This window comes from Brachycentrus maculatus, unplaced genomic scaffold (assembly GCF_059751285.1).
Source record: "Brachycentrus maculatus isolate JH-2025_06_01 unplaced genomic scaffold, ASM5975128v1 h1tg000295l, whole genome shotgun sequence".
Lineage (NCBI taxonomy): Eukaryota > Metazoa > Arthropoda > Insecta > Trichoptera > Brachycentridae > Brachycentrus > Brachycentrus maculatus.
The window spans coordinates 453308-464632 of NW_028281046.1; the positions used below are offsets into that span (position 1 = coordinate 453308).

General features: G+C 36.0%; 1 protein-coding gene across 4 annotated transcripts; it reads right to left on the bottom strand.

Moving 5' to 3' along the window:
• Positions 1–256: 256 nt before the first annotated feature.
• Positions 257–7969, bottom strand: LOC148304976 (cytochrome P450 6k1-like). Of its 4 annotated transcripts, none has more exons than XR_015838267.1 (8): positions 7905–7969; positions 4942–5662; positions 4535–4686; positions 3866–3984; positions 3655–3757; positions 2297–2548; positions 1107–1374; positions 257–935 (listed from the first exon to the last, which is right to left on the bottom strand). XR_015838267.1 is itself a non-coding variant. In XM_088267457.1 (7 exons), exons 2-7 carry the CDS (start codon positions 5658–5660, stop codon positions 1199–1201), a joined length of 1521 nt encoding a protein of 506 aa, XP_088123583.1. In that variant the 5' UTR covers positions 5661–5662; positions 7896–7969; the 3' UTR covers positions 433–1198. The 4 variants fall into 4 exon arrangements, 2 of the variants coding, with proteins under 2 accessions (XP_088123583.1, XP_088123582.1); XR_015838268.1 differs by having other exon boundaries at positions 7896–7969; XM_088267457.1 differs by having other exon boundaries at positions 433–1374; positions 7896–7969.
• Positions 7970–11325: the final 3356 nt, after the last annotated feature.

Consider the following 11325-nt stretch of genomic DNA (forward strand, 5'->3'; position numbering starts at 1 on the left):
TATATATATATATATATATATATATATACATATATATATATATATATATATATATATATATATATATATATATATATATATATATATATATATATAAATATATATATATATATAAATATATATATATATATATATATATATATATATATATATATATATATAAATATATATATATATATAAATATATATATATATATATATATATATATATATATATATATATATATATACTCGTACAAAGCGAAAATGCCGGTTGTTTGGTGATTCATGTTTTTATTAAATACAATATTTAACCAAACTCCGTCGATGTAGGTAATGAAATCAATTGTATAGAACCAGTACAAGGTAAAATCAATACAATATTTGATTGTGATAATGATGATGAATCAAATATTGTATTGATTTTATTAATAAAAATGGTGCTTCATAAAAAAACGACAAAATGGAAAATATTTTATTATTATTGAATGTTACATCCAAAGTAATTTTTTCTCACTCTCAGTGGACTGACAAGATGAAGGCTTCATAAGAAGATTTGATATCTTATTAATATAAGTCAAATCAGAGGAAGACTCAACGAACGGAAGTGAATAGTCGGAACAACCGGCGGTTATGTGTGTATATGGTAATGAGGAGACACATATAAGTAGAAAAAGTGAAGCGCGTTTGCAAAAACAAAGAAGACGAGTTGTGTGGCTTTGTATCCTCTATAAGTAGGCAGACGTAGGTCTGCCTACTGATGGATAGCTGTTTGTGAGTTCGCTATTAAGTCAATAATAGCTCCGGGCCATGATTCAGCCACAATCGTTTGGTAACTTATGAAAGGCATCCGTAATAGAATGTCGCTTGGCAATGGTCGAGGGGGAAATACGATGACTGAACATTTTCTGCAAATCCGTGTCTGTCAGCTGTGTTGGTCGGGGCTGTGGGGGCGTCTGAATCGGATCTAGTTGACCAACTGAACTAACTAGCTGCTGATCCTGGTTCACTACTAACACTGGGGCACTTCTAGAAACTGAGTGGTGGATATTTACAAACTTGTATCTATTTAGGGACAAAGCAGTTTTAAAATAAAATTGCTTTGCAAGAGAGATCTGTCAGGAAGCCTAGATGCTTCTGTGCCAGATCCGGGAGAGCTTTCAATGGAAACTTGGTTGTGAGTATTTGTCGAGTTTGACAACGTTTTAATTTTAAGTTCTTATATTTTATCATCCCGTTCGACGAATTTCAGATGAATCCCGTCTCTGGCAGTAGGAGAAAGGGCCAAAGACTGCCATACGAGGGGAATCTGGGTTTTAGAGGACTTTTCTACTCGGAACCTCCTTAGAATGTATATCAAACCCAGCCTAGTCTGGAGCATTCCATATCTTTCCCCTGAAAAAAATTATAAAATTACAATATTCGTTAAATTTAAAGAAAGTCACATATTATAATTCAATAAACCATAATTGGACCGTGTTATGCAGAAAACCAAGAAATTATTTTTGGACATTTTACAAACTCGTAGATAAATAAGAATATGGAAGTCTGGACATTTACGGGGCTTACGAGCGTCATAGGCTGGTTGAGGTTATTAAAACCAGCCTTCCATATTCTTCCTGTTTCCTCAGTTAGAACGAGAGAGAGAGAGAGAGAGAGAGAGAATGAACACATCCATCCAACCATCTTGGATGGTTTCAGCGAACTGTTTGTTTTCTTCTAGTTCAAAATCGAACACATTCGAACCACATGGATTTTTTCTGTAATATTTTCTGTAATATTTTGTAATATACGTCAATCTTTTTAACGTGAATAATGTTAAAACCTATCATGGATATTTCAAACATATTTTTTTTTTAGATTTATTGTTTGATTAATTAAAAAATTTGCACATTGTGAGTTGGATGATTTCTGCATAACATGGTTCAATTCAAACTCTAGTCTGGAACTACTGATTTTTTTAAATGTATAGGTATAATTTGATACTACCAACAAAAAAATAAGAAAAAAGTCCCTCTCCAAGCACAAGAGCTCGGTCTTTTTTTTGAAAAGACAGAACGCAACTAAAATAATAAGATTGTATTAAGTAGAGATGTACAGAAATTATACAACTTTTTAAATAAATATTAAATAATAAAAAAATGAAGAGGCCATAATATAAAGATTATCCGGCACGCAGAACGTAGGGAAATATGAAGCAGGGTTGGGTTAGGTTAGGTTAGGTTAGGTTGGGTATCGAGCAGGGTTGGGGAGTCTAGTCTTAAATTATCTGCAAAAAACATTGAAGAAAAAATGACGAATATATCGAGCAACCCACCAATGCAATTCCTGGGTCCTTCTCCGAATGGTATGAAGGTGAACGGTTTGACCTGGTCTCCGCGCTGCTTGTCGAACCTCTCCGGGTTGAAGCGGGTAGGGTCCTGGAAGTGCGCGGGGTCCGTCTGCATCCCCATCAACGGGACGTACACGTACGTCCCCTTCTCGATCACCAGCTCGGAGCCCGGCACTCGGTATGGGACCGTACACTCTCGATCCAGGAAAGGCAGAGGAGGGTACATGCGAAGTGTTTCTGAAGCAATGGGTGGGACATATTGCAAATCAGTACCCCAAAAGTGTTGATATGTGGACCTTGGGAGAATAAGAGACATTGGAAGACCTCTAAACGATGGTAGAAACTGACTGCAAATAGCAACCGAACGAAGGGAATGGAAGAGGCCTATGTTCAGCAGTGGAAGACAGAAGGCTGATGAAGAGACTTCTGTCTCTGTGGCAAAAACATGTTTTATTTTTTCTTGAAGGTTTTTTTTCTGATACTTTGTGGCGTCTTCTTCTTCTCCTTCTTTGGCCTTCTATCCTCCACTGCTGAATATAGGTCTCTTTCATATCCTTCCATTTTTCCATCCTTTTTGAGGCTTCGCACGTTTTTTTTATTCTCTCAAGGTCTCCATCTCAAAATTTTAGGGGTTCCTTTGTGGCACATTTTATTTGAAAAAAAATCGCATCACAACATAGATGAAGAAGAATATGGAAGTCTAGGTATTAACGTTGCTTACGACCTATCATAGGCTACTTTACACACGTACAACATTCACCATTTTCTACCCACGATTGACAAATCAAACTACTCAAATTTTTGTAACTTTTACATATATCCTCAATTTCATGACACAGAACATGAGTTCTCAGAAGCTATCTATGTTGGATTGACAAAGCTTTTATAAATAAAACAGATACCCTTTTATTTGGATATGCAAGATTGAAGTATTTGAACACACTAAAATGTTGTGGAAAAGTACCAAAAATAAAATTGCAATCTTATTTGATTAACATTTTTTCTTTATTAAATACTGGACAAATTGGCATATTTTTTTGAAATTATACTTTCGGGTACCTTCCAGTATGTAAAATAATTCGGTTTAGTATCTTACATACATTAAAAGGGTGTCAGATAATGTGAAATTACATGTTAAAATAGTTACATATTTTAAAACCCAGATTTGTGAACAATGGACTACAGATACGGACCCACCTAAAAATCGTGTGAAAAATATTTACATTTTTATTTATATAGATAATGTACCTGAGTCATAAGACTGACATGGATCAACTTTGCATCAATTAGCTGCAGTGCCTTATACACTGTTGAGTGCGAAGAAGAAGAAGACTTGTACTTACCTTTAACGCACATCTCCAAATAAGTCATGTCCTGAAGACTGTCATATGTAACTTCTCCTCCCGACTTCCTTATGGAACCAATAATTTCATCAGCCAATTTATCCTGTGTGAAGAAAGAAAAAGGATTCTTAAAATAAATGTATAATATTGTTGTTGTCTGCTGACGATGCAGCGCTTCTTGCCAATGAAGGTCTGTCCGAACTCAACTCACCTGGATATCGGGTTGAAGAGCCAAGTGATACAGAAGAAGGGACATAGTCGTACTGGACGATTCATTTCCAGCAGTAAAGAAAATGGCGGATTGCGCCACAAGACTGTCACCTTCAAATTCTGAAAAAGGACATCAAAATTATACGTAGAATCTGCTGAACCACGAATGCCAAGTCTCTTCTAGAACCAAAACAAGGAGTTCACGCGTTCGTGGAAGCCTGGCTGTAACAGGCATCAAAAGTAAGGTAGATAATTTGCAATTGGAGGTGGCATGGGCACATAGGACGTAGAGAACCTGATCATACTGTGAACTGGCAATTGCTATGGATCTTTATCGAAATCCATCTAGAGCAAGATCAAAAGAGTGAGACGTCACCTAAACCATGCACTCGAATCATGGTAATATGATTCGAAGGTATAGACCTAGGTGACGTTGTCCATGAGAGAAGGACCTACAACCCGAGGACGAGGAAAGCTGACCACAACAGTCCCCACAGACGATATGTTGGGATGGAGCCACGGAGAAGGAGACAACTAACGATTGCCATTCGTTTACAACTATACAACTAGTTGACGACTTTACGACGACAACTCTTCTGTTGTCTCTGCTTGACTTAGATTGGCTAGTCCTCGTGTGGTATGATTGCATGCCGATGCATAGTTTTCTTACTGATTTCGTCGGTCGCCCGGGTCTGGTCCTTGAGAGAGATGAGCGTTCCTATTAGGTCGTTCCTTTCTTCCTGCGTCCTCTGTCTCTCGTCTACTGTTTTCCAAAACACTGTCCTCATCCAATCCGCCAATTCGGTTTCAAATACCTGAGACCTGGAAATACGCCAACGATTTTTAAATAATAATTTTGGGCATATTAAAGTATTTGAAATGCTTGCGCGCGATCGAGTCAGAAGCGGAAATAATGAGTGGCTGTATATGAGGAGATGCATTAATATGGAAAACGCGAAGATTAATTACAAAGACAGAGTGGTATGATAATCTAATCTCTCTGCTTACGCTAGCCGGGAAACGGCGTGATAGTTAGTTATTTCTGAAAAAAAAATGATGAAAAAAGTGTCTACTCACTTCCAAAACTTGGCAAATCCTTGCAAGAAGAACATCGACATGAATTCGATCGATCTAAAGAACCGGAAGTCCAGTAATTTCTTCCTGAACACGTTGAAAGGCGCGGTTTCGTCTAGAAGAGTATTTGCCTTCAATCCGTACGACGTCGTCGCGATCACGTCCGTAGTGAATCTAGCGCACATGTCCCGAACCTCCGCCGACGCTCCGTCCAGCCGGGCTATACATTCCTGGATGTCTTCGGCGATCTCCTTCATCAGGCCGAACATGTTTTTCATCTTAGCCGACGAGAAGAGATGCGTCAGCTTACCTCGCATGATCTTCCAGTGCGGGTTCTTGCCGAAGAACAGGTTGTCCGAGCCCAGCGGGTCGTAGTTCCTGTCGGCCTGGATGGACCTGTCGGCGAAATGGTTGAAGTCCTTCACCAGGATGGCCTTGGCGAGATCGGGCGATATGATCACGAGAGCTGGTTTCCTGAACACCCAGATCCCCACGTAGTCGAGTCCCTTGGCCTGCTCGTATATTTCTCTGAACATTCCCCCGATGTCGGTTTTCAGCAAAGCCCAGCTGCCGAAATTGCCGAAAACCGGGATGGGCTTGATCGACCGGACATTTCTCCTCTTCCAATAGTCGAAATCCCACGTGAAGTAAATATATCCGAGGATTATCAAAGTCAGGAGAAAGATCAGCGTGTAGAGCATTAGTGTCAAGAACAACGCCATGGCTGAAACATTTACGAGCGATTTACAAAATTAATTATATTTATATATATTATAAAACCCATGGGCATGGAGTTGGCGAAAGAAGGACGAAAATATACTGAATGTAGTCGAAAGGCGATCTCTCAGTGCGGCATGACGATGTATGATAGATGTCCACAAGGAAAGAACGCAAGGCTGAGATAAACGTTACCCATCAAATTAAGAAAGGTGTGGACACGTGGAACGAATGAGTGGAAAGAAAGGTAAGCAAATTTACCATGCGAATGTAGTTTGAAATACATAGAGCAGAGGAAGACCGAGGAAAACTTGGCATGATCAAGTTTGTCAAGTACTTGAAAGTGGCACGAGGAGATCTAAGAATGTGCAAGAGACGAAGAAGTTCATTATTTATTTATCATGAAACACATAATTCATGTCGCTAGTTGTTCCGTTTAGTTTACTTATACGAGAGTATCAGCTCTTTTTTTCAACATATATTTTTTTTACTATCTCTAAAATGTCAAATTTAAATTTAAACTGTCCATCAAGCAAATGAACCACGATTAATGAAAAAAAAAATAGTTGTATAGGGTGGCGCAAAATGTATCATCATATTGGAAGACGTTACAATTTTTGCAAATGGCGTCGTACGTCAATCATGTTTCACATTTGTAAACTAGACAGCTGCAGTATATTTTGTAATAAGTTTTTTTATGAAATATAAAAATAAATTTGAGTAATGGAGATATTTATATTTTTTTCTGTAGAGTGGAAAAGATGATATCCGTCAAGTGGCTGACAAATTATTGTCAACCAGTGATTTTTTTACTAAAAACATAATTTTTGACATCTCAACATAAGTAGTCTGGGTATTTACAGGGCATACGACCGTCATAGGCTGGTTTAAGTGATCATTTTACAGACTACTGAAATCCTTGAAACTTCTAAATATATTGATCAAACTTGAAACAGATTACGCGAGAGTTCACTACAGACATCTATGGGTGAGGTCCGAATTCTGGATTATATTCACATGTATGAGAAACGCTTTAAAAGATAATTTGTATTTATTTACAACATTTCGAGTGTGTCCAAATACTTGTTCACTAATTTGTAAACTCAGTGAGGGCACATTATTGTAATTCGTAAATATGAGCTTGATGAAAAACAGATGAATTATCTTCTCCAAACCCTTATCCGCACCCAATGGTGCATAGGGTACTGCATCATATGAACGCAGTATTAACTTGATCGTTAAGACATGAAGGAAAGGTGATCAGCCCTCCGCTTCGGGTAACCAGTCCAGGGTAATATTGAATAAATATTACACTAAAAAAAAACACTTGTATTTTTATTACTGCCCCCCAGGTATCCAGCCCGGGACCTCCGGAACGGTAGCCCAGCGTGCTGACCACTACGGAGTGTGGCCCATTATTAAATATAAAATTATCAAACTCGAGTCCGTTTGACGATAATTTGAAACGTGGCACATGTTTTCGTCCCCCCCCTGTATGAAATATTATATAAAATGTAACTAAACGCGGCGTCATATAAACATGTCGAGTCGCTATAAATATATTGTTCAATTATTAAATAAACTTTATAAGCAGATAATTTATTGCGTTTTAATGACCAATTAAGTATATATTCAATTTACTTAATATTCAAATTATATAAGCATACATTTATAATATTCTTATTGGTTTCTCTAGACTATATATATATACATATATATATATATATATATATATATATATATATATATATATATATATATATATATATATATATATATATATATATATGTATATATATATATATATATATATATATATATATATATATATATATATATATACATATATATATACATATATATATACATATATATATACATATATATATATATATACATATATATATATATACATATATATACATATATATATAAATACATATTATATATATATATATATATATATATATATATATATATATATATATATATATATATATAAAGTGAAGAAACTTTTTTTTTTTAATTTCATAAATTACTTTAATCTAAACAAAAGTTCGTTTTTGAGCAATAAACATGACTTTACAGTACCGAAATGCAATACCAAACAATTTCAAAAGAACTTTGGGAACTATTACTCCAACAACCTTCCTATAGAGATAATAATACAAATTAATCATCAAATTGAATTATAATGTTTATCAATAAATAAATTGAATTGAATCTAATTAAAAACTAACCGAACTTACCTCCCGATGCAGAGTTCGTCCAAGCCTGGCTACGTAGCTCGCAGTAGCTGATTGCTCGAACAACTGAACTGATCCAGTGTACTCTCTGTAGTTTTTCATCCCATATCAGCTGACTTGTGCGATATGACTTGCTGCTATTATCAATAAGTAAGCAAAGCCATTTGTCAGCTAATGTAAAACTGTTGAACCTAACTTGACTAGTTGACTAACTAATTATCTCGCTGCTTCCCTCAAGGGTAGGCAGAGAGAATAGAAGGCGACATTATTCTAATAATTTACCAAAAAACATTCGTCCAGCTTTCAATACAAACAATGATACAGGTAAACTTTTGTTAAATTCAATTAAATAACATCTAACGTGCCTCAATAATAAATATGAATTTGCTAATCACCTTATATCCGAAGACCATAATTGTAATAAATCATGACATGTTAATAAAACTGATCTTGGTTGAGATAATCTAGAAAAATTAGAAATAAGTAAGGCGATTAATAAAGATAGGTCTTTATTAATCGCCTTACCCATAATCACCACTTAAGGTCCACTATTAAAAATATTCCCATTGTGATTCATGTTTGTCTTCTTTCTGTCTTTCGAAATTTGTATTTTTGCACAAATGTCAAATCGGGATAATTTTATTTGAATGACCTGATGATGGAATGATTATTCCGAAACGGGTTGTCACGTATATGTGTTTATAAAAGTGGTATTACACAAAGTGAGGGATGAATGATAAGGAGAGTGTTATATTACCATACCACAAAGTTATCAATGCTTTGAATGTTCATTTTTTTTCGCTTTTTCCAATTCATGCGTCTGCTCATACATACCCGCCGATTATAACAACTCCTGACCTAATCACGTCGTGTTTACCTCTGTCTTCCTCTGTTACTCTTTTCAACTACATTCATTATCACAAGATAACAACAAGTAACTTTAATTGAACATCCAAATTGAAATAATTTTTTAATGAAAGATTGGAGGTTGCGGAATTGTGAGAAAACAACAGTTTGGAAAACGCCGCTTGGTACATCTCTTATTGGTTTACGATGTTTGGACAATATGACAAATTCTAGGAAGGTTTATGTAAGAAGACAAGTCAGAATATAAATTTTATATAACAACTTTATTATGCATATATGTATATAAATACATATATATATATATATATATATATATATATATATATATATATATATATATATATATCACAAAATCACCCTATGGACGCTGTGTGTGCCAACATAGTGTCTATAATGTTTCCGTGTGTATAATCACCGGTCTTAGCTATTGAATACCACCCTTTGAAACATGCGTAATTTTTATGATCATTTTTCATCTCTTCGCAGAACACAATAACAATACTAGATAGAAACTTAAAAATGGTTCGAAATATTCACGAACGCTCCTTTCACAACTGTCGTTCATATGCAATTTTTTAGTTTGACTTAGCTCTTTGTTAAAATATCACATTCCCGATAAACTCAACGAGGGCGGAGGTACAGCTTTAAAAAGGACCTACCCGAATTCTTGAAAGGATTCTGTCAAAATTGTCTATGGGTTTATTTTTTATATGACAACATCCAAAGACCTGTCATCAATACGTGATCTAAATTAAGTGATGTACAACGTCGTATGTTTTTCGTTACGGACGTCATATTTATATTATGTAGAGATATCAGTAGAGGAATGAAGATAAATGGAATGCCCTTCAAGTCAAGTAAAGGCTGAACCGACAGATTTAGTTGAGGATAGTTGTCCAACTGAGAAAGGAGAATCAAATTCCGGAGGTATTACGCAACGCGTGCCACATTTATTTCCTCATTCTCTTTACCCAGAAGTTCCCATTGTCAAAACTGAAGCAGAGACAGATAGCGATGGAGGTGACGAACTCCGGAATGGGCAAGAAGATATATCTGATACTGAAACTAAACATGAATGCTTGGAACCCCTCACAACCGAATGTGGTTACAGTAAGTAATACTACATTATCAGTATGTCCTAAACACCATATAAGGGTCAGCCCTTATATGGGGCTTAGGACACTGCATCAAATTGATTCAAAGTTTACTTGATCGTCAATTCTATTAAAGCAAGTCTGTCGCAAGTCCAGCGCTTCAGATACCAGTCCCGGGCAATATTAATTAGGTAATAGAGTGAATAAAACGCTCGTATACAAATTGTAATCCTTTGGGAATTGAACTCGGGACCAACTGCGTGATAGTCAAATGCCACTTCTATATAAGCACTACGCTATGGAGGCGGATAGAAGTTATACCCGTTATAAAACTGAAAAACAACAATAAGAACGCCACATTCGTGTTTGCAGACATTCATTGCCTTTTTACGTTTAGGCATCTGCTCACACATACAGACATGCTGGCCGATTATTCCGACTCCTGATCTGTCCACTTCCACATCGAGCCTTTGTTCAGTTTTTACCCGATTCTACTTATAACTAAATTCTCCTCTTACATCCTTATTTTCCCACTTGTTCGTTCTGCGTGCCTAAACCATCGCAACACACATTTTTTATCTGATAGATAATACCTGGCATTATTTCCTTCTTTCTTCACTATTGGAACATCTATCTTACATAACTGACTTTGTCTGAGTGATTTCATTTTGACTGCATTCAGTCTACTTTTTCAAGCATTAGGGTTGGCACCGGGACTTCGTTCGCTTAGTTGTTTGCTACAACTGGTTTTAGTGAGCTACTCATCTGTTCTTGGATTTATCAATATTCAGGAACGAATCACATTCCTTGAATACACGTACACGTTTCTCACCAGCCCTTGCAGCTCTTCTTTTTTATATTAAGAAGCACCGCATTTAGTGTTCATGTTAGTTTAGTAAGAATCACTGCGTCTGCATATGCAAGAGTTAATTAAACTAACTGAAGTATCTATAGAGAAAATACCTCGTGAACAAAATATTATGAAGGTTCTTGTCTTAAATAAATAAATTTAATTTCAGGTTTAAAGGAGGATAACATACTTACATACCAGAAACCACCGTCACCAGACGAAAAAATAAATCTGCCTTCTCGTTCTCGAAATGATCTATCTTCCATATCATCTGTAGAGTTGTCAACGAAACGTAAATCTGGACGACCTAAGCTCTCTCATCTTAAAGAAAAATCACACGTATGTCCCGAGTGTAACGGGTCATTCCGAAAAAAAAGCCATTTGAATGAACATTTATTAATTCACACTGGAGAGAGACCTTTCTCTTGCACGCAATGTAAATTTACATGCAGCCAAAAAAGCCACCTCAAAAGACACAATATGACGCACACCGGCGAAAAACCTTTCGCTTGTTCGCACTGCAACTTTACTTGCTCCCAAAAAAGCCATTTAACGAATCACTCTTTGACCCACACCGGAGGACAGAAGTTGTTTCACTGTTCACAGTGTAAAT

Excerpts from the sequence above, each read along its gene's own strand:
- LOC148304976 (XM_088267457.1), bottom strand. The coding sequence starts at position 5,660 with ATGGCGTTGTTCTTGACACTAATGCTCTACACGCTGATCTTTCTCCTG. Across the intron at positions 4,687-4,941 it reads GGATTTGCCAAGTTTTGGAA|GTCTCAGGTATTTGAAACCG; the intron begins GTGAGTAGACAC and ends GCGTATTTCCAG. Across the intron at positions 3,758-3,865 it reads CTCTTCAACCCGATATCCAG|GATAAATTGGCTGATGAAAT; the intron begins GTGAGTTGAGTT and ends TTCTTCACACAG.